The sequence below is a fragment of the Teleopsis dalmanni genome, chromosome 2 (genome assembly GCF_002237135.1).
Source record: "Teleopsis dalmanni isolate 2A chromosome 2, ASM223713v2, whole genome shotgun sequence".
Taxonomy (NCBI): Eukaryota; Metazoa; Arthropoda; class Insecta; order Diptera; family Diopsidae; genus Teleopsis; species Teleopsis dalmanni.
In genome coordinates, this window is record NC_051847.1 from 28,534,691 (window position 1) to 28,559,872 (window position 25,182).

Consider the following 25,182-nt stretch of genomic DNA (forward strand, 5'->3'; position numbering starts at 1 on the left):
TACATTGAGATACATTTGAACTCAGTTTGGGTTACAACGCACACAGCTATTGCAAGAGAACTGCTTAATATGCATGATAAACAAACAAAATGAAACAGTAAAAAAATATCTTAAATAAATTAAATTTATATGAAATTACTTAGAATCGATTTTAAAATATTTTTTACTTCTTGTCATTTTCTACTTTTGCACATAAAACAGAACTAAGCAGGACGACTCTATTTTGGTTTTAACTCTAATGGTCTAATGGTTGTGAACTGATTTATGTGCAAAGATTTTTTAAATAATATATTACAGATATTCCACATATTTATTTAATAAAATAAATATATGGATATTTCGATTATTAATACTAGCAATTTTTTTTCTGAACGATTATTATTGACAGTATGAATCCGTTTTTTCTCATATTTTTAGAACTCATAGAACAAATTTGTCACATACCAAGGAAATTTTGCTCAAAAATGTGTCACTCCTTTAGGAGCTCTCATAAGTATAACAATCAGTAGTATTCATCTACTTAATTCTGACCCTACTAGTCATTGTGTAAGAGATATGTACAAGACAACACTTGATGAGCCCAATAGAGATTTTATTAAAAGCTAGTCAGGTCAGAGATATGAAGGAAACAATTGAGCACTTATTAAGTCACTGTCCGATTCTTTCTAGATAAAAATCAAACCCTCGGAAGATTTCTATAGTAATTTTTATAACTGATAGAATTTTTCTATGGGAAACCTAGTGATGCCACTAGAAAGGGTGTTTGGAAGACAAGGAATAATTTGCTTTTCAAGGAAAAATTTCTAAATGGTACCATATATAAGTCTCAAATACTATCATAATAAAGACGCAAAAAGTTTAGTTTATATATTTTTGAAGTAAGGAAAAGTGGACTAAAGACAGGTAGCTCTAGAAATTTTATATAGCATATAAAAATATGTTCATAATTTTAGACAGGAATTAGTTATTTTATATTAAATATATAAATATTTTCGTATTATTTTTTTTTTTAGTTGAAAAATTAATTTATTGAAGAATTTGAAAATAAAAATAAAAAAATAAAATAAAAATATTATTAAACAATAATAAAATAACACATTTTACTGTAACCTTTGGATACAGTACCTAAATCTGTACCACATGACCAAAAAAATATATTGTTTCCGGGGAGCGTATAATAAACACAAATGGATGATTGACTTGAAAGATTTTATGATCGGGATTGAAGCTCTTATAATAAAATTTGACAACTGCAATGAGAATTTTACAAATTAAATGAGACTTAATTACAATATTTATAAATTAATAATATAATTACATGTAGCAGCTGCTGCCTCAGAGCCGGCTTCATTAACATCCAAGAAGACTTTCTGTTTTACTTGTGAAATTTTGGATGACGTATTCGATTTATACAGATTACTAAAATCAGCATCCTTATTAAACATGCTAACCATACCTAACTGAAGTATAATGAGAAAAAAATTATGTATACGTATAATGAATATAAACCTTTACCACTTACCCTCTTAAGTGTATCTTTAAGATCAATACTAAATTCTATTCTAAATCTAGGTAAACTTAAATCCACGCTTTCCCACTTCATTTGCGCTGCAATTTCTCCAAAGTCAATACCAGTTAATTTCCGTTCCAATTCTGCTAAACCATCGATACGATGAGGCAATAAAAACAGCATAGATACGTCTGAGTTATTATAAGGCAATTCTAAAGCTTTTGCGTCAAGATCCATTAATTCAGCATACTTAAATCTATCACCATTATACATCATATCAACGAGCACAATCTCTTCTGTATTAATGGAGAAATTCTTTTTTTGTGTTGTAAATCTCGTAAAAGGATTTGCCCATTTTCCCTTAAAGTATATAGCATTTACTAGTATTGCAGTAGTGTTTTGATTTACTTCGTCACTTCTTAACAAATTTTTAATTTTATTTTCCGTTTCCTGTTCAATCCAATTATTGATCCTTACAACCGTATTTGCAGAATCGGCAAAACGCACTCTCTCCACTGCGGCTTGAAAATAGTTTAAGGCAATCTCATTGAACTCACTTTTAATTTCCAGGGTCTCATTTGCATAAATACGATTCACTATTTTAAGTGCTGGACCATTTGATGGGCTTTGTAGTCTACTTTGTATAAGGTTTCGATAGTGTTGACTTATGATCTTTTTGTCATTCGTAGTTAATTTTAGTCCTTCATGCATTTCTTCAGCGGTTTTTCCATTAGCTCCAAAGTATGCAAGTCCAAGACACGTTTCAAGTGAGGTTGGAGATATAATAACATTTCTGTTGGTACGTTCAAGTACTGCGGTACTAAAAATTTCCATAGCAAAAGCAGTGCGATTGTCGTGGTGAAGTGGAAGACTGATAGTTAAAGTTGAGAATAAGCCAATTATGAAGAAAATAAATAATCCACTTTGGAACTGTACTGTAATATGTAAACCATTAAATTATTTCTGATAACATCTCATAAGAAAATATTGTTCTTATATTTACCGCTTCCCATTATAAAGTATAAATTAATTTTGCATAAATAAATAAACACACAATAATTTTAAATTAATTTATTAAAATTTTTTAATGTCATAACTTATATAAAATATTCTTATTGTATCAATAACTAAATATATAACGTAGTCTGCTAAGATATATAGTATATATATTTTTTGTATGTTTTGAAGAATAGAGTTATAATAAGTTATTATATTATATTGAGGCTAGTTGAGTCAGTGTACCTGAGCACTTTTACTCTTTATTAAGTGCGAGGTTTCTTCAAAATCCCTCTTTGCGCCTTGACTGGATTATTGTTTATCACTTCATCAGACTAAGCAATAATTGACCTCAGATATGCATATCACCACGAGGAGCCTGTAACCATTCTGAGATTTGATAATGCGGTGTTAGTAAGTCTGTCAGATTTCATTAAATTATATTATTATTACTGTGTCTTTTTTAGTGCTGTTAGCTGACACACACTTATTATTTTCGTTTCTTTTTTCTCATTTTCTTGTTTTGTACTAGCTTAACATAAGTGAAGTAAATCATGTCATAACTGAATTTAATTAAATGAATTTGAGTTTGGGATTCATTGTGATAATAATCAAAGATTTCAGGGACTTGTACCACATGATTTTCACTATATTAGAGAATATCACTTTTAACTATAAAATTAGATGTCTTTTATTAAATTATTTTACAAAATAATTTATAACAACAGTTGATATTAAAAACTGATATTAATTTTTGTTAGAAAAATGAATTACTACTGAAAGACTTAGTGTAGGGTAAATTTTAAAAGCTTTAAGTTTAAGAGAAAAAGCTCCAGGAAAAATTGACATTTTTATTTTGCATAAACATTTACATAGTCGAAAATATGAGGTCATTATATGATGGCATGGTTATACTAACTCAAAGCACATTGTTTGCATTGAAATAAAACCATTGTTATAAAAAATATATTTATTATGAAAAATATTTTATTTCAATAATATATTTTTTTTTGATATCGTTTATTATTTATAAAAAATAAATAATTTTGTTATATTAAATATAAATGTATTAAATTATGTATTATTTTTTATATTCAACTTTTAATTGCTTTTTAGTTATTTTCTAATTTTAGTTTTAATCTTCCTTAAATCAATTTAAGAAAACCAAACTATTGCACAAATATATTAAGTTCATGTACTGAATAAAGAACAAAATGATAAGAATTACCTTAATTTAAACAAACAGATACATATTAAAAACTTAAGTATAAAAAGTAGTAGTTCGTTTCAGAGGCCAATTACAGAAAAATGGCGTGTAAATTCTTTAGCAAAAAATTATATAGTAAAAATTTGAAGTAAAATATAATTTTCCGATAAAATTTTTAAACATTTTTCAAATATATTTATTTTTAAATACAATATATTATATTTTAACTTTAAAAATTTTTAAACCAAAGAAAAACTTTCAGAAAAACAATCTAAAATATATTAAAAAAGATGCTCCCAAACTAAAGGAATAGATGTTCAAAAACTCACCTTTTACAGTTAAAGTATTTTCAAATGAAATACTCTGCAAATGTTACCTGTATAATTACATATACAATACAACAACAAAACAAAAATACGAAACAATAACAACAACTACAATATTGCAAAAATAACTGCATTGGAAAATAATACAAAACAGTGAAAAAATAACTGTATAAAAAATTATATAAAAAATAATAAATATTTCAATATCTTACCTGATATTAATTGCCAAAATAAGACAGTATTGTGTTCCACCTTGTAAATTTACTACAAAACTTGTTGCTCATGCAAAAAGTTTCAGATTGAAAACTTTGTTCGTTAGAAGTTGACGTCACTCTTCAGAAAAATATTAAAAGAAATTATAGAAAATATAATAAAGTCAAAACAAAAGAATTTATTAATAATAAAACTTTAGTTTTTGAATTTACTTTAAAATAGTAATCATTGGTGGGTCAAATAAATATTCAAGTAAGTTAAAAAAAATGAAATTTTATCCATATTGTTTGTTTGTTTCCAAAATGCAGAATAAATTGGTGTTTTGTGTGTATTAAGAATTGAAATTGTGTTTAATATTAAAAATAGATAAAATAAATAATAATAATTCATTATTTTATATACATGTAAAATAAAGAAAATATCTAAACGAATATTTATTAAACTTTCTTATAAATGAAATGACGAAAATATTTTAAGATAAAAACTGCTTTTGTTTTCTCGCTCTTTTCGTGTTTGTCTGTCTGACTCATGCATTGTGGCATAAATAATAAAAAAAAACATGTTTGTGTATCTCAGTATGTTTACGAAATACCGGCGACGAAAGAAGAGAGCATAACAAATGTAGAAAATGAGGTAATACGTTTGGGAGATAAAAACAAATAAATATAAAAATATACACCACGAAGAGAAACTAGATTTCATTTACTTGGGAAGACTAAAATACATAATTTACAATTATCTTTAAATCTTTGTTGGAAATTAATATACATATATTTAAAATTGACTCATACTTATACTTAAAGGTTCATTTATTAATTTACAAAACAGTATTGTAATATTTTTAAAAAATTTATGAAATACTTCTCACCTATAATCGTCAATAGATTGCTTTTCTGTAACTAAAAAGATCTGTAAAGTTCCACAAAATTCTAAGTCTCCAAATTTAATATAAGTAAATAAGTAATCCCGATTTTTCCTAACAAAGGGCTTTCTTGTACTTTTCACAGTCAACTTCACACTAAAGCCGCATAATCATTATAAATTTTAAGAGATACACTGCAAAGCATTTTTTTTTTTAATTTCCTTTGATTCTACTTAGTGGTTTTGGGTTGACGCCCTTTCAATTGTGGAAGATAAAAAATAACATTTGCGGAATACTATACTTATTTACTATTAAAAAATATAGAAATGTTAAAGCAAGATAAAAAATTAAATAATTTGTATGGAGAAGCTGTATCGATAGATCGCCAGTGTTAAAATTGTTTAACAAAATATCGATCAACCAATTTCGATGACGAAAATATACCATGTTCTAGAAGACCAGTTAAAGCTGATAAAAACACAAGGTCACTAATTGATGCAAACCGGCGGATAACAATTCGTGAGAGATTAAAACTATCGAATTCGACCATTAATTCATATTTGAAACGGTTAGATTTAGTTTTAAAACTAGATATTTGGGTTCCTCATGTTCTTACTTAAAGAAATTTGTACCGTTACATTAACGTTTGACTTAAGCAACTCAAAAATCAAGATAATAGTACATTTTTGGTATGCACCATCATTAGGGACGAGAAATGGGTTGTCTGCAACAATATAAAGATTATAGATTTATTATGCGGACTATGCTACGTGGTTAGCTTTTTGGAGGAACTTGCCAGCATCAGGACATCCCTTAGAAGAGCGTTAGGGCTTTACTAAATATTTAAGGTGTCTTTTAAACCTCCTAACTAGCTTAAGTGGATTCTTAGGATCGCTAGTATGATCTAACCTAACTTATATATAGTAAATGCAATTATTGTGCCTTTAATTAAAACGTCAATTAAAACGTTGCACTGCGTATAAAAACATGACTCCAGTTAACTCTCATTTTTATTTACTTAAATTTTTTTTATTTCTTTAGAACAAAAAACGTATACAATCAGTTTATAATAAATTTTAAAGATTCACTTTCTAGGGTGAAACAACATGACCCGCAAAATAAACAGCGTCGTTGCTACGTATCCAAAAAGCGAATGGACGATCAGCAACGAAAGTTTTCTGATTCAAATTTAAACTCATAGGCACAATTTTAATATCTGTAAAAATGAAAATATTAAATTATACTCAAACAATATAGAAAAATCAATGTAGGGTGTATACTTACATGTAGCTGCTGCAGCTTCTGAACCTGCTTCATTGACATCAATAAATGCTTTATGTTTAACATCTGAAATTTTTTGTGGAACACTCGTAGTAAATATGCCACTAAGGTCAGCATTATCAGAAAATGCAGTTTTAATACCAAGCTATAAGAAAAAAATATATAATCAATATAATAATTCCATTCAAGACTTATAGAATATTTTAGTTACATTTTGTAATGACTGCTTGAGATCAATGTCAAATTCGATTTTAAATTTGGGTAGAAACAGTTCAACACTCTTTGAAGTCATTTCACTTGTAATTTGATTTAAATCAATAGCGGATACTTTCTTCTCTAATTCTTGAAGACCATCAACTTTATTTGGCAGTAAAATTAACATTGAGATTTCTGAATTTTTGTATGGTAACTCTATAGCTTTCGCATCTAAATTGAATAGTTCCGCATATTTATAGTTATCATCATTGAACATCATATCAACTTGAACCTTTTGTCTAGAATTTAATGAGAAGTCTGCTTTATGCGTAGACGATTCACTAAATTGTTTGGTCCAATTAGCTTTGAAATATATTGCATTTACCAATATGGAACTTGTTTGTGCATTTACTGCATCCGACGAAAGTAAATTTTGAATTTTATTATTCGTTTGTTGTTCTACCCACGAGTTGATTTGTTTGACTGTTGGTCCAGAATTAGTAAAATTCACTTGTTCCACACCAGATTGGAAATTCTTTGCTGCGATTTCATTAAAATGTGGCTTCACTTCCAATCCTTGTTGAACATATATACGATTCGCCATAGTTAGTTGGGGACCATCAGATGAACTTTTAAAGACGCGTTTTATAAAGTCACCATAGTTTTGTGCAATCGACTGTTTGTCTCCAGCTCCTAAATGTAATGTATCTCTTAATTCTGTTGCAGTTTGACCCTCGGCACCAAAGAATGGTAAGGTCATACATGCTTGTATTGAGGCAGGTGAATAGATTACATTCTTTGCATTGTTATTGACCGCAATTTCTTTAAAAGTGTCCATTGCAAACGCATTACGAGCAGCGCTCAAGGATGGTGCGGTTGTGCCGGCGGTAGCCATTTGTAGAATTGTTATGGTACAAATTGAAATAACTAAAATGAAAGTTAATTAAATATTTACTTAATTAATATAACAATTTATTTGTAATAACTCATAAGCTATTATATTTTAATATAGTAATAGTAGCTATTATTGTTTAATATGTGCAAATATTTATAACCTATTCTTTGGTAAATAATCGTTATCTTAATTTTTTAATATGATTAACTAGTACATATTTGTTTGTTTTTTTTTTTTAGTTTAAGATTATATTAAAACAGTGTGAATTCCCAATTCAAAATAGAACTGCGTCAGTAAATTATTAGCCCAAACTAAACATCAGTTCGATAAAATCTATAAATATAAACAAAATAATCGGCAATATATTTGTACAAAGTTCTGGTTTAAAAATACAAACTTTTTTAAAATACATACAGAATACATTTTTAACAATTAAGACTTTAATTAAACAAAAGTTTAAAAACTATTTAAAATTAAAAATGTTTTATAGGAGGTTTTGTCTTTAGAAAATATTCTCTATTTCTCACAATCCCAACAGCACTTTTTCTCCTTATTTTTTTCTTTCTATACGGATACTATTATAATTAAAATTCTTTTGAATTTAAGGAGGCCTTATGCTCTACTAAGAATTCATGAAATAAGTATTAGTAGTGTAAATGTTTGATATATTTTAATTTTTTTTTGTTTATTTTCTTAAAAATTTTAATAATAATTTTGTTTTTAAGTTGAGGTACTTGCTGAATAGTTAAATAATATACTTTAAAAAAAAGATTTTGCTTTTAAAAAATTTTATTTAAGCCAATATTACGACTATATTCTATAGTCATCTTCAGAATACTAATCATCTTCAGCCCATTTTAAAAACAAAACCAATATTATTGGTTATTTAGACTAATATTTCAATTATATTCTATAGTCATCATTAGAGTACTAATCATCTCTTCAGGCTGTTTTGAAAACAATTTTTATTTTAAAAAGACTTTAGTTAACATATTAAAACAATAAATTGCTAAAACAATAAACTCTTAAAAATGATAAAAAACATTTGTTTTTATATAATGATTTAGTCAATTTATGTAGCTGTAGTATATGCGTTTAGTTTAAAAATAGTACAGCAAGTGCAATTGTTGTTTACACATAAACAAGCAAAATTAATAAAACTATAAATTTAAAAAATACAAAATAAATGTACATCGTGTTTCCGTGTAATAGGTCATTTAATAAAGAAGGGACTTTTTGTCATTATCATTGTCATTATTTTCTAATATTCACTATACTATACGATAGTGAATAGTATATATTCGAAATTAACAAGATTCAATTTCTAATATTTGTAGTCTGAAAAATTTATACGGACAATTAAAACAGATGATTCATAAGTTCACTGACTATAGATATTTAGCAGTATCCACAACTATCATCCCAAGAATTAGTTTGGTTAAAAATTGAAAACTTTCTGTTATAAAATTTTTCTATTTAATATTGATTTTATTATAAAACACAAAAAAAATATATATAGTTTATATTTTTATATATAAATATATATAAAATAAATATTTGTATATTTTAGTTTGCAGAAATAACTAAAAGCTTCTTTCTTCAAATCCCGCTTAACATGTTTTGTTATATAGATTTGAAGGTTGTTAATAAAAACAAGTTAAAGTCCTTGAATTTTTAGTGCAATTGCATGTCAATAGTACATTATTTTAGATTATCTTTTATATATAAAATTTTATTTTCTTAATTTGATGATCAAAAATTAATTATTATATTGTGTTTATCGGCTAGTTGATTTTTTTATTTTCTTTTATTTATTTATTCACAAATTTGAACTCATTTAGCAGATGAAGAACTTAACAGGATAATGATTTACTCACGTATTTATCAATATGTTTATATTGTAATTATTTTTTATAAACGCAAGCTTTGATGTTATGATATTATTTTTATATATTCTCACTTTATTTATATATAATTTAGTATATAGTTTCACATACATGTATACTTAATAAAGTAGTAATTGAGGATTTTAATTATTAATCTTGAACCACGATATTTATAATTGACAGATAACAAATATTAAAGTCATTCAGAAATTTTAAGTTTAATTTAATTTTTATCATTATTTTATCATTTTTGTTTTTAATTAAATTTTTTTTTTTTGGCGTTCCTACTTTTATGAAGTAATCATTTTTATTTTAAATTTTATTTTAATCATATCAGAAAAATCACTTGAAAATTAAAACACGTACACGTAAGTTCCACCTTGGCAAGAGCAATTAAACAAAAAATATATAAATTGTAGTACAATTAATTAAACTTATCAAATAGAGCACCTTTTTTATATATTTTATTAACAATATATTTGTAATTTTGTAAAATTTTATTGATGAAGAAATTTGTTTAAAAATAAAAGTGAACACCTGCAGGCGAATTCTTACATATCGTTTGCCTCATTTTGAGTGGTAATGACTCTTCTGTTGGTTTTAGATACTGAATTCTGTTTTAACACAATTTTAATACTTAATACATGCAATACGAGATTACAACTGCTGAGATTCACCACACAAAGTGAACTTTTATATTCACTGAAAATTGCTTTTTTTGTTTTGGTTTTCACAAATTTGTGTAAACCCGGAGTCATTCGTTAGTAAATATGCAAATCCGAGAATACATCTACTTTTGCTCTGCCATAGACAACAGATAATAAATACAGCAAAAATCAATTACGCCAGAAACAAACATTATTCTGCATAGATAAGAGTAACATAGACTAAAATTAAGTAGAAAAATAAATTATTTATGAAGAAATTTTGTTCTTAATTGTTTTGGGGGTAGATAATTTCAGAATTTATTGCACGCAAAAATAATTGGAAAAAAACCTACAATTCGAACTGTGTATAATATAAAAACAAATTTATTCCAAACCATAATAATTTATTATAATTTATTAAAATATATAATTTTTGTTTGCATTTCCTTTAAACTAATTTTTATTTTATTTTAATTTATTTTTTTTTTTTTTGCAATTAAAATCAAAGATTAAGAAAACAATTTAAACGCCTCAACCGAACTTACTTCATAAACTTTTTAAACTAAATTGTTGTAGTTTGCAAATTTTTCCACACTCTTAGGTTAAATGGAATCTATGAAATTTTTATGATTCATAACATATTACTTTGAGATAAGATAAATAAACAAACAATGAACAATTGAGAGTCAAAAATATTTACACAAGCGCTCAATTTCAAAATAAAAATAACTTATCTGTCTGAGTAAAACAATAATCATTGTACGCTTATGTTCATTATTATTACCTCATATATAGACATAAGTATATATGCATGTAAATAAATAGCTACTACCATTTGAATGGATCCAATACAGATTTATATAGAGTCATTGTTTTAGGTTTAACTGAATTATAGCAACATTCTTAAGAAATTGAAATGTTGCACCAATGAGTGTTTATTTTGAAATGCTTATATGAAATCATTTTAAATAATGTAATCTGTTTTTATTATTATTAAATAAATTATATGAAATATTATAATTATGTTAAGGTTAGTTAAGTCAGTGCACTTGAGCACTTTTACTCTCTATTAACTGCGAGGTTTCTTCATAACCCCTCCCTACGCCTTAACTGGTTTATTGTTTAACACTACATCAGACTAAACAACAATTGACCTCAGATCTGCATACCTCTCCGGGGAGCCTGTAACCATTCTGAGATACGATAACGCGGTGTTGGTAAGCCGGTCAGTTTTCGTAAATAATTTCAAGGCACTATTCTTTATATATTTTTTGATCGGAACAATCTTGAAGTCCCTGTGGAAATCATTCGTCCTAATGTACCATGGTACCTTGAAAAGTTTTCTCAGAACCTGGTTTTGTGTGATATTAAGCTGGCGAATGGTAGTGTTTGAAGCCTTGCTAAACGCTACACATCCATATAGAAGTGACGGACGAATTATTTGATTATATAGGTTCATGTTCATGGTCTTAGCATTAAGATATTCATTTTTAAATAGCGGTTGGAGGTGTAGAAGAATTTTGGCACTGCAACTAAATCAATTTATATCAATCAATTAATATTTGGACGTTCAACTAGCATAAGTTGGCTTATGTATGTTGAGTTTTTTATGTCATAAAGCTCTGTAAAAGTTCTAGAAGAGTTTTGTTTGTTTACATTTCCGTTGATATCCAACTGTAATAAATATTTTTTGTTAAATTATATATGACATTGTATAATGATATCAAATATTATGGAAACTCATTCATATATTTTTATATATCAATTATAAATTTTATTTATGAAGAGGTTTTCGAAAAGTAGTGAACTATAACCACAAAAATTATTTTTTTATATTATTTTAATTATTTAAATTTTTGGCTAACCATACAGCTGTTTCGAGTATTGCCAAATAACCTTCATCAGTGATCTTGGAAATAATACTTGTATTTAATTATTTGTAAATATTTTTTTTGAGACTGCAAGTATCAGGAATTAAGCTTGTGCTCTGTCAAATTTGAAGCTCAGAGTCAGCACACCTTAACCAACTGATACAAAGCCGTACTTGACTTTTATGTTCGTACATTTTTCGGGAGTTTTGTTAATTTGCTGCGAAAGTTTTATTAACAAATTCACTTGTTGTGTTTATATTAGAACGAAATCATAAACCAGTTGTAAAATAATTAAATTAATTAATTATATTTTTTATTTTTAAACAACAATAAAATATATTTTATTTATAAAAAAACAAGCATTTTAAAAAACTCTTACCTCTTTGTTTCACTTGTTTTTTTTGTGTTTAATTATATTTTGTTTTATGAGTCAAATACGGCAAATTTTAGTCATTTCCCTTTTGGAAAATATATTTTGCATTGTTGCCTTCGACATTTTTAGTACAATTTCCCTTAATTTATTTTTAACTAAGTTGGAAAGCACGAAATCTCTTCGTACGTTTAATCGACTTCAGCGACCTAAATCAATTAAACCGCTTTAACTAAGGCAATGTGAACATACTATTAAAATATCAAACTCTAGTAGTATAGTGCAGTAACAGCTATATTGAATTTATAAAAGAAAGTGGTATAGAAAGTTTCAATCTATGACCGACATTCTGCATTAATTAAAATCATGTTTTTTTTCTAAAAATATAAATATTAGTAATGTTTTTCTTGAAGGTGCAGATTTTTTATTGAATTGTCTTTATTATTGAGCGTTATTATTTAATTATTTTTATAACTTTCTATTGTAAAAACTGTTCTTCTGAGTTCATGGTATTTGTTTTGACTACTTTGTTATTTATAAGTACAAACTAAATCATAAAAGTAATCTCCCAAAATTTATAAGAGACCCCAAAACTTATTTCGTCACCAACCAACAGAGCACCATTTGTTTTGATTTATTAATAATACAAAATCTCTGTCATTATTTCTTTTATGTTTTTAAAGTAAGATAAATTCTCTTTTAACATCATCACACTAATATAAGCAATAATAAAGCTAATGTCAGAAGAAAACATTGGGTAGCTCCCTATATTCTTGTTTACAGCGTTTGCGATTTCGCAAATTAACACAATTGTATTTATAAATCTAACAAAACATTTATTTATGAGTCAAGTTCATTACAGAACATTCCTAATTTGCTTACCGAGTGTAAGCCAATTAAATTCTATCTCATATCTATCTCTTTATTGCAGTGTGAAGGTGTGTAGTATCTTCTGAATAAACAATAAAAATTACAAAATGAAATGAACATCTTTCACAACGCATACTATTTCGTGATATTTAAAACTATATAGTTTTTAAATATACAAATGTATTAAAAATTTTAAAAGTAACGATTTTCATTTATATGTTCAATTATTTGTTGATTACTTCCTACAGGTATCGTGACTCACAAATTGAGGGTTTTTTTAAAATCATTAAATATGCAAAGTATGTACTTTCCAAACTTTATTTGCAATTATATCATAAAATAAAATAGTGCATATACATCAAGTATTATTATTAATTAATAATAAGTTATCTTCAATATTGAATCTATTCTGGTATAATAAGCATGTAGTTTAATGAGAATGGCATAAAGTAATTTAATAGCACTTTTCCAAAAAAATAGTTTAGTTAATTTATATATAGTACTTCATTTAATATTATAATTACCAGAAATTTATTTTTATAGTACAGTTCTGGAATAGTGAAATTCACATCATTTTATTGTTTAATAAAATATAGAGTTTATAAAATCATAAACTTCTGTCAACAATATGTAGAAATTAAGGAGAAATCAAGTGTTTATACATTCTTAATTTGTTTTTGGATTGCTTAAAAAATTATTGAAAAAAGAGAAACACTGCGCTTTAAACACCATTTGAGCCCAAAACAACAGTCCATCGAGGCTAATCCTCATTCAACATGTATTACATATAATATATTCTAATAAATATATCCCTCCTTGCTGCAAAGAAGAAATTGAATGGAATTTCAAACCGTTTGGAGTATTTAGACATTTTTTTTCCTCTCAATTGGAAAAAATAGAAATTCAAAATAAATAAAGATATTTATGGATCTTGATGATAGCGGAGTCTATAAATGGACTCTAGATAATTCTATGCTAACACGATCGACATTTATTGTAACTGCTTCAAACTGAATGAAACCCACAGTCGGTAATGGCATATTATCTAAAAAAAATGAATTTTAGCAACTTACTTAGAATACCGAATAATTGCAGCATCTTTTAGGAAGAAATAATGACAATTCACTAATTTTCAAAATGGATCCGGAGCAACAACATTACCGATGTAAATCAAAGTCCTCTCAGACAGGCAATCTGATATCAAATTTCATAAATATACTTGACTTTTGTTTAGATTTATAGAGGAGAAGAAAATTGTGCGTCAGCTCATGTATTTGTGCTCATCTTAGGCCAGTACAAGGTTATAAGTCTTTAAGGCCTCTTTTCCTAACGAACTGACAACAGAGCTGTTATATCTTAAAATGTGGATTATGGCAAGATTTATAGACTTTTCAGGTTTGTTCACTTTTACTTAAAGGAGAGAGTAGTGGTGTTTTCTACATTGTCACTGCACTGACTGCATAGGTCATTTTTACCTTCTCTGGTAAGCATTCTGTTCTAGAGTATGAACAATATTTGTCCGTAGTATTAGTAAGGGCCATTATTGGCGCTCAAGCAAGGTTTGGTGAACCACTCTAACATAACCTATTTTATTATAATTATAATAATATAATTAATTATTATACAATCATTATTATCTATCCAATCTCATTAGATTATTATATTTATTCAAAATATAGAGGTAAGAAATATTCAAAAAGTTTATTTTCCTTGATTTTTCTTAAATTAGCATATGTGAGAAAAATAATATATAAGTATCTTTAATTATGACCATACTAAATTAACTTAACTAACTTAATTTAACACCCTTTATAAGTTGTATTCTTGTTATTATTTTTATATATAAAATCTTATCAATGAGATTTTTTTGCTGCTTAAATGTATTTCGTATGATGTCTCTCAATAAGTATTTCTCAATATTATGCCAAATTCTCTTATAAAATATTATCAAGATTTTTTTTAACATTCTTATCACTTATCAATGTATTCAAGATCAGTTTCGTTCCAAAATAATTTAAATGAATTTAATAAAAACAGCTTCGGATCTGTTATTTTTTTCTGTTTTATTTTATTTATTTCTAATTAAAAAAACGAACTTATTATATATCATAAATGGATTCTTCTAATATTTTATAATTGCAATGACACAGTTTTCAAAATAACTCTATAGAACATATATATATTATTGCTATCATAAATTTATTTATACAATAAAAACAATTTTTTTTTTATTATGGAATACAATAATAGTTTCCAGGTATATTTTACTATTTTTTTTTAATTTATTTATATGAAATATAGAAACAAAAATCAGCGGAACTTAAAGAAATCAAGAGTATAAAAATCAGATTGGATACTCATATAGAAATGTCAATTCTCATATGGTTAAAAAAACACTGATAACAAATAGAATTTAATAGACACATATTAACAAAAATCATTTCTACAAATTAGTGTTTTTGGGGATTCGTGTCGTTTACATTGCGTTACGGTTGTGCTTTCATCCGGATTTATTGTTATTAAAAGATACTTGTCTATTGATAACGTTCTAAAAAGTCGGTCATTTTAATTCGTTAAACGTAATTTTTAATCGGAAAAAACATCATATAAAATAATATTAACTAATTGTGTTGCAAATTGAAAAGAAAAAATTAAACAAAACAAATATACAAAAACAAATATAAAAAAATAAAAAAAAAAAATATTACGAATTTAAAACTGTGAATCAATAAAGAATAAAAATATTGAAAATGAGTAAGTTTGAATAAAAGAAAATATTAAATAAAACAATTTTAAATAAAAGAAATTTTAAATAAGCACATGTGTACTTATTACACTATTATGTTACATTATTACATGCCACAAAAAACAGATACGCTCCTGACTTTGACAAGAAGTTGTCATATGTCCACATGCTAGCATTTGTCCTTAGCAGTAAATGTTTGATAATAAATTACGGGATCAAATTAGGCACCCCAAGTCGAAACTGACAACTGAGAGTGTCAGGATGAAAACTTGGAAACGATTGAGAAACTGTTATGTTACTGTACGACTTTTTCCAAAAAAGTGTTAATACCGTGAAGATTTCTACTTTAAAGAATTGGCAAACCTGGTTACTTACCTACTTAGTTGGCCATTACAGACGTGAGTTGCCTTTGGTTGCGTCGAACGCCTCCGCCAGCCAGCTAGATTAATGGTTTGCTGTCGCCAGTTGGTAGTACCAAACGACTTCAAATCGTTGGTCAGCTGGTCGTTCCTCGGAAGCTGCGGACGTCCTTTACCGCGTTTTGTAGTTGCGAGTAACAAATCGAACCTGGATACAGTCGACCTAATAAGATTTAAGAAGAACCAACTCTTTTCATGTGAATGATTTCATTTAATAGAAAATAACTTTCACTTACTTATAAACTTAGAACTTTGAGCTATGTGGAACTGACTTGCAATGGAGTTTATATGTGGTAACAATAAGAAATGTACTAGAGGGTGTTGAGAAGACTAACAAATTTCTCTATAATATTAGAACAAGCGTTAAGTTTACATTGGTCCCTTTTTTTAATCCCTTTAGTGGTAGGAGTGCCATTTTAATAATAACAATGTTATTAAACAGGTGTATGTGTCTGATATACCTACCCACTTTTTATTCTAAATTAATAAGTTTAAACTTTATGAAATTATTTTTATATATTTAAATAATAAAGTTTCAAGAAAATTTTAAACGAAGAATTTGATTGCTGCGATAATATTTAATTGTTAAAGGTTCATAAGTTTATAAACAAATGTGCGCATATACCATATGTTGTATATGGTAGTATATAATCCAAAATTTCTTTTTGATATTATAATCGAAATATTACGAAATATTTCATTAAAAATAAAAATTATAAATTTTATTTAATATATAATAAAAATTCTGTTTCTATTCAAATGAAGTAATTTAATATATATTTCGCGCTGTAGAAAATTGGATTTTAATGGTTATACATGTATAACAATAAATATGTATATATCTTAAAATTATATATTTTTGTTATATTACATACCAATTCAAGTTACTCACCCTTAGTGTTCTATAAACATACCTGAAACTATTACTTTTTTAGAGATCTCTTTAGCTGTTCTTTTGTATGAACTAATTGATGTGTAATAAACTCTCTTAAACAAAGCATTACAAATCTATCTTGAAGAAGATTGAAAAATAAAATTGTGAGCAATCAATTTTTCTAGAATTATAAATATTTGCGCATTTTTTTATTTGATAACAAAATTACTCAGCGGATCGTTAAAATTAATATAAACACAATTTTTAAATTTTTTTCATCAGTTTCGTTTCTATTTCTCAACGAAAAGACCGATGAGTTGGTTTAGTGAAATTTTTAAATTTACTTTAATATCAAGAAAGAAAACCAGGCTTAATTTAACTTGAAGTGAAGTAAAATATATAAATAAATAATAAAGGTATATGAGAGAGAGTAAGCAGTGAAATATATTTAAAAAAATTTTTTAAATATTTAAAAATTTTTTAATGTAAAATTTCTATTTTTTATTTCAAATATTTTTAAGAAATAAGTTATTAATAATACTATGTTTATATTATAATACAAACTGTGACAATATATATTATAAAAATTAGATTCACTTCTGCTAAAAATTCGGGATATAAACAAAAATAAATTTTATTACAATGAAAAAATTTCGCGCCATTTCTATACTTGCATTCTTGTATTCAGATTTAATTGTAAATTTCGTAGTATCAATATATATATATAGATAATAAAAAATATTTTCAATGTTGAACAATTATTTGTTAAAAATTTAATTCCTTTATCGTAAAACTATATTGATTTATTATAAATAAATCCCGAAAATGGATTTCGAAACGCAATGATATTGTAGAAACTCCAATGCTAACGAATTAGTCAAACGGAGTATTCACTTTATTCGGAATTCGGAGAGAAGCGAATTCCGCCCGATATAAATAATGAAGAATCAAGTGATTCAAAAAACCAGACTTTTTAAACAAATTTTTAAAAGTCTAGAATAATATCGCCAAACAACAAGATCCGCGATGTAATGTCGTAATCTTCTCGGATAGCCGAATTGCTATCAAATTTCTGTAAATACTACAATCATAACAATTTGAGAATGCCGGGCTTCTTGAACAACCCAGATAGGTGTGTCAGTATACAACTCACATTGGAACCTCGTCACAATGTCATCTAGAGCTTTGCTGATGAGGAGCAAACTGTACTCCACCTCAACTGTCAATGTCTATCATAAATTGATAACTTGGCGAAGTTTATAAATTTATCAGGTCAATTGGGAGAATGAATGAATGGAAGAGTCATGCCTTTCAGCGTTGAACAACGCTTATCTGTAGCATTATAATGAAAATATTTCTACTGTGTTATTACAGATCTAAACATTATATCTGATATTATCAGCGCGTGATTACTTTTCGTTGGCTAACAATAAATGCATAATTCAGTTAGCCAAGTGATTTTATATTAGAATTTATTTATATGATATTTATGATATATGATATTTATATTAGAATATATAGAGATATTCTTTATAATATCAGCTGCATAACAAAACTTGAAGTTATTCCATTTTGTAAGTCATAGTGATGTTTTCTAGAGTACAGAGACTCAGACTACAAGGGCGATTGACATCTTTGATGATCACTATAAGATATGAGTAGATCTCTAAAGTGCTATATATTAGTACTTTTTTCTAATAATAGACCGAAGTAAAACTATAAAATCAGAATTTGAGAGATGTACGAATTCTAAATGGGTTTATAATATCCCAAAGTACATTTTGATCTTCACATACAATTTTATTTATGTTACTTAATAATAATAATATTTGAAATTTGTGACTAAATATTTTTGTTTAAACGGTAATCATGGTTCAAGATGTAATTTTTTTAAGCCTTTGAGTTCTGTCAATATCGAATAGCCTATTTTTCACGGTGCAGTGAATCTTTTATGTTTCTTTGCACATTCATTTCAAAATAAGACAATAACAAAAAAGTATCTTCTATCTGATATTTATTAGAAATATAGCTATACAATTGTATTATATTGAATTTCAATTTATTTTAAACTATTTCTAATTGATCTATTATAAATTAAGTTTATACTTTTTAAGATTCGATTCTGATTTTTACTTAATTTTGTAATGAACCAAATGAAACATAAAGTTTCTCTCTTATTAAAGCATAGCCAGCTTTAATAAGAGAGATATACTAGTTATATATAGTTAATATTAGTTGAAAAATATAAAGAATATCACAATTATATAGTTTTTATTTTATCTTTAGGTTATATTGTGGGAAAGGTTGTATCCGTTTTATTCTATCCTTAAATACGCCAATGATACCGAATCAGCTAAATGTAAGAAAAAACTTTCAAATTGATAAGCTGCTAACAAAATTCTTCTTCTTCTTCTTATATGGCCATAACAACCCTTTATCAGATTTCGGTCTGATGCAGCATGTCTCTCCAGGTGCCTCTGCTGAGTGCGTGCCTTCTTCAATCTCGTACATCAAGTCCGTTACGACTTCATCTTGATGTTAATTCGATGAATCTTATCAATGTGATAATAAGCATACAACTTGTAGTCTATTTTTATGCGGTAATCGTCGCCAACTCGTAGAGGACCAATAATCTTACGAAAAACTTTTCTCTCGAACACTTCCAGTGCTGCTTCATCGTTCTGTGATATACTTTAGGAAGGATGTGATTCTGCGCTAGGAAGGATGAGCTAAATATAAAGCATAAGTTTCGTTTGTCGAGACAGAGCTCTACATGCCAATTGCGTACCGAGGCCATAGTAGTACCTATTAGCAATGGTGACTCTTCGGCTGATCTCCATGCTGATATCATTGTTGCAATCTTTTGACAGATTCGAAAGTATAGTCGCCAGTCACTAAATCGACGTCCGAGCGAAGTACATTTCTTCTAATAGCCGACATATAGTTCCTTTTGCCATCATTCACCGCTAATAGGTTAACTTTTTTAAGCTAAAATCTAACTTAGAAAAGTTGTGAACTATTATGGTCTACATCTTTGCTCCATTACAGTTTAGGAGACCATTTATGAATGAACCCTCTTTTCGTTATATTATATTACTTCGTATACACTCAATATTAGTTGAGAACACAATATTAAAAATATTTACTAAATTGAGAGTAAAAAAGAGTAAACTGTAAAAAAAGCACTAAAATGATATCGTAAAAATTTACTTTATCGCAAGAATTGTTATCAGAATTATAAAAATTTTTGTAATGACTACATTCATGTGTGGCGTAGTTCAATAATAACTTAGTAGGTTTCTGACTGTTAGCAAATGAGTTTGTTAAATTACTTCAACTCATATTCAAAGCAGAGGCGTATTTAATTATTTAATAATTGATTTTTTCATACTTAAAGAATGATAAGTAATCAGTAGAGTTTATCAAATATAAACCACTTTTTATTTATTTTAAAAAATTAAAAACAGTTTTATAAAATGTAAGGGAGTATTAATATATAATTATATAAATAATATGTAATCAAATTCAAGTAATTTCTAAAAAAAACATTAAGAAGATATAATCAACTGTTCATTAAATGAAATTAAATTGTATAAACTGAAATATAACAATAAAATATATTCAGGATCATTATATACACCATAGGAGATATTTTCTCTTATTCTCTTAATTTTTGAAAATGTGTGCATTTAAAAAAATTGTAGGTGAATTAATTATAATACGATATTATCAAACATATGTCACATAATTGTAAAAATTGTGTATTTAAGTGATTAAAGTGGGTTTACTTGTGGATATTTTTACGTTTCAACGGCATAATATAATTGAAAATAAATAAACACGGCTACTGTTGAGAACTATTTGGATGTCCTAGGTAATTTCTACAATAACTATGCACTGCAATGCCGAACTGTAAAGAAATATGCAAACGCAAATGACATTCGAACGTTCTTACATTCTGCAGATCTACTGAAAAATGTAGCACGACAAGTGCTTAGTCTCCAAGATTGTGATTGTCATATGAAGGCATCGAGGAAAACTGGTAAAAAAACAATTGAGGCTCAACTATAAACACCAAACTACGCCTAGAGTTATATCAGAAAAATTACAACCAATGTTGATTAGGCGATTTTAAACAGGAAAACACTTCACAAGATCTTGACCTCTACGGTTTGACGGTTTAACATTTAGTGGTTACACTGGGTTGGCAATGACCCTAGTCCTGAGGATGAAAGACGATGCTCCAACGAAAAATATATTGGAAGAGGTAGTTGGAGAAACAGGTCGTAAGGGGAAGGTCAAGTTAAAGGAGTTTAAGGTGGTGGAAAAAAAACAATTAATGCTTAATTATAGGTGTAGGGAACATGTATCATTTCTAAGCAAACTACACTTAGAATGATAGCCGAAAATCATGAAATTGTGTACATTATAAGAGCATGTCCTAAGCATGTCCTGAGGGAATAGAATAACAGAAGAAGAAAAATTACAAAAAAATTGTTCAAGTTGATTAGGAGCTCTTAAACAGAAAAGCACGCCGTAAGATTATTGGTCCTCCACGAGTTGGTGATATAACAACTAACGACTGCACACATGAAAAAAAGGCAATATTTCAACAAAAAAGATATTGGAAGAGGCAATAGTAGAAACAAGATGTAGGGGGAAGATAAAGTTAAAAGAGAGCTAACTACATTTATTGCACGAGACTGAAGACGACCCACATGAAGCAGAGTTGCTTAGAAAGTAATCTTGCTTCAGACCAACTAAGTATGACATACATATATAAAGCACTCGATAATACTTTATGTATGTATTATTATACTTTCAGGGTTATGCCAATTTTATTTCAATAGATCATGTATAAATCGCTGGCTTTTGTTCCACCATATAAATAGTATTTAATCTTTATAAGTCTAAAAACCTTTGTAGGTATAATTTTAATTGCATTGTAATCGACAATAAAAAATGCATCTGATAATACAATAACATTTTTATATTTCTGAATATTTATATTTTTTATATTTGTATTTATATTTTTATTTTTATACATACTATATTCATATATTTATATATATTAAACTTTTATGTTAAAACTATATGGTTTGATTTTTAATAATATTATTTATTTATTTTTAATATGACTTTTAATTAAATAAATTTAATTTATTTTTTGTTTTTTATTAAATTAAACACTCTACAAATAAATTATTTAGCGATTAATTTAAAATTTATTTGTACAATGTTTATTCAAACATTTATTTAAAAAACAAAAATTTGGTTTATATTTTAAATATTTCTGTATTAATTAATGATCAAAAAATATTACCCCGAAACTCAATATTGACACAACAATTTTAATTTCTATCTTTACAGTATTGTGGCCCAGAAGGTGGCTGCAACTATTTATTTCTCTAATAATTTTATATCAAGCTCATACGTTTGATTCGGATTTTAACGAAAACATGTCATCTAAAAATAATTTAGGCCATTTTGGCATACATATGTATAATAAAATTGGTGCTATCAGACCCAGCGATAATATCGTTTTTTCACCATTCTCTATACAAACATGTACCGCTATGGCAAGGCTTGGAGCCGAAGGTGAAACAGCTGAAGAAATGGATAGAGGACTTGGTTTACCAAAAAAGCAAGAAGAATGGATTGGAACTTTTCATGATACTCTGGATTTTTATAAAAACAGTGAAATATTACATATTGCGAACAAAATTTATGTTATGAATGGATTTAAAATTAATATTGATTATAATGAAATCTTGAAAACAAAATTTTTTACGAGCGCAGAAGAAATTAATTTTGCTTCTGGTTCTGAAAGTGCACATATCATTAACAAATGGATTGAATCTAAAACTAATAATCTAATAAAGGATATGATACCAGCTAGCGGTCTGAGTAGCGACACACGTTTATTATTACTTAATGCTGTACATTTTAAAGGCAATTGGCAACATAAATTTGAAATAACGAAAACACGTTTGGAAAACTTCTACATAGACGATGGTGTCAGTGTACAGGTACAAATGATGTCACAAAAGAATCGTTTTCGTTATGCAGATCTACCAGACTTAAATGCAACTGCTATAGAACTTCCCTACAAGAAATGTGATCTCTCAATGTTAATCATTTTACCTAAATCAGTGACAGGTCTTAAAGCTTTAGAAGAGGCCTTGCTTAACAAACCAATATCAGATATAACAAAAGAACTATCCTTCCAGGAAGTTGTTGTAAAAATACCAAAATGGAAAGCTGAATTCTCAATTGAACTTAATGAACCTTTCAAGCAGGTCTGTAAATATTTATTATTTCCATATTCTATTATAGTAAAAACTATAGATACTATTAGCTTAGTCTATTATAGTATAAATTATAAATATTTTATTAAAATAAAAACTATTGATATCAATAAAATATTCTATATATTAATAATAAAAATTATAGTTATAAGAATATAATATTTTATAATTATATTATAATTATGCTTTATAATAAATAATAACAAAAACTTCATATATTATTAAAATATATTATTTCAATTAGATTTCATTTATTTATTATATTATATAATTTATTTTTTTTTTTATTTTATTGTTGAAATAGTGTTCTTACAGACTAATCTGTCAATATTAAACAATAATGAAAAATTGACCAATAGCGAGAACACTATTTTTTAATATTCTATTATAGTAACAACTATAGATATTATTAAGGTAGAAACAATTATTATATATATTTATCGACAATTATTTAAATATAACTTTAATATTAACAAGAAAATTATTTTCTAGCTGGGTATGTCACGTATGTTTACTAATTACGCTGAGTTCGGAAAAATGCTTGAAAATTCAGAGCCATTATTGGTCTCTAAAGTTTTGCATAAAGCTTTTATAGAAGTTAACGAACTGGGCACTGAAGCAGCTGCAGCAACAGGTAACATAAAGATTTTTTTATTCATTTGTCATGTACTATAAATATATATTTTTTAACTTATAAGTATTTGCTCAGTTCGTTCATTTTTCATCCATTGTGTCTGGTTGACTTTGTATAATTGTCTTGTATTTGTATCTGTCTATTTTTTATGTGCAGGAATGCTTATGAGGAAAAAACGAGGAATAGTTAACTTTTCAGAGCCAATATCTTTCATTGCTGACCATCCATATTATTATTTTATAAATCATATGCCATTAGTAAATGTTGATGAACAAGAAATTTCACCAATTCCAATATTTGTGGGATCAGTAAAGACCTTTGACAATGTCCAAAGTATAGAATCACATGATGAGCTATAAATTAGTGATATAATTTATAAAACAAAATTTATTTATTTTATTACTATATTAATAATCAAAATTAAGGAAAATAAATTATTTTAATATACAAAACTAATATGAGAAATAAATATTATGAAAAAATTTAAATTAATTTACTCAGGATTAGAGTTAACACTATTGTTCAAAATTAATGGAGTCAAATTTAAATAAATTACTAAATAAAATATTTCATAATTTAATTTATGATTTAAAAAACTTTAAAATGGTCCTTAATAATTTCAGGGATTTTTTTTTATAAAAACAAAATTTATAAATTAACGAATCGTTTATGAATTTATATAATAATATGCAAGTATAATTATATGCAAGTTTTTCTGTATAAAAATTTAAAAATGTTTAGATCATTAAAATTCGTTGTGAGAGGTATATATAATATGTCAGAACCACTCGTTCTGATAATACCAACAGTTCACTCAGGGCTATAACAGAAATAATAACAAAAACTACAGAAGCTAAACATTGAAATAATAGATTAAATGTTTCATTAACATTGTAATTCATGTTCTTTCAGCACGTCCTTTGAAAAGTCTTTTGGCTAGATATTAAATGCTTCAGTAATAATCTATTCACTAACTGTTATTATAGTCATGTTTTGAGATTGTTATACATATTTTAACCCATTCAGCAATATATAATTATAACTAAGTTAGTATGATAATAAATTTTAATCA

General features: G+C 26.7%; 2 protein-coding genes and 1 long non-coding RNA gene across 8 annotated transcripts; 1 reads left to right on the forward strand and 2 right to left on the reverse strand.

Annotated features, from left to right (window-relative positions):
• Positions 1 to 1,080: 1,080 nt before the first annotated feature.
• Positions 1,081 to 10,182, reverse strand: LOC119674195. Its single transcript, XM_038085321.1, has 8 exons — positions 9,927 to 10,182; positions 6,607 to 7,517; positions 6,399 to 6,540; positions 6,209 to 6,330; positions 2,514 to 2,547; positions 1,523 to 2,445; positions 1,319 to 1,460; positions 1,081 to 1,250 (listed from the first exon to the last, which is right to left on the reverse strand). Exons 1-8 carry the CDS (start codon positions 9,940 to 9,942, stop codon positions 1,126 to 1,128), a joined length of 2,415 nt encoding a protein of 804 aa, XP_037941249.1. The 5' UTR covers positions 9,943 to 10,182; the 3' UTR covers positions 1,081 to 1,125.
• Positions 4,341 to 24,556, forward strand: LOC119677761 (serine protease inhibitor 42Dd-like). Of its 6 annotated transcripts, none has more exons than XM_038089254.1 (4): positions 4,341 to 4,504; positions 22,539 to 23,467; positions 23,969 to 24,110; positions 24,267 to 24,556. In XM_038089254.1, exons 2-4 carry the CDS (start codon positions 22,628 to 22,630, stop codon positions 24,467 to 24,469), a joined length of 1,185 nt encoding a protein of 394 aa, XP_037945182.1. In that variant the 5' UTR covers positions 4,341 to 4,504; positions 22,539 to 22,627; the 3' UTR covers positions 24,470 to 24,556. The 6 variants fall into 6 exon arrangements, with proteins under 6 accessions (XP_037945182.1, XP_037945180.1, XP_037945179.1 ...); XM_038089252.1 differs by lacking the exon at positions 4,341 to 4,504 and adding an exon at positions 15,843 to 15,883; XM_038089251.1 differs by lacking the exon at positions 4,341 to 4,504 and adding an exon at positions 17,469 to 17,598.
• Positions 15,449 to 16,775, reverse strand: LOC119677762. Its single transcript, XR_005252292.1, has 3 exons — positions 16,531 to 16,775; positions 16,251 to 16,457; positions 15,449 to 15,677 (listed from the first exon to the last, which is right to left on the reverse strand). It is a non-coding gene; the product is annotated as an uncharacterized LOC119677762 (long non-coding RNA).
• Positions 24,557 to 25,182: the final 626 nt, after the last annotated feature.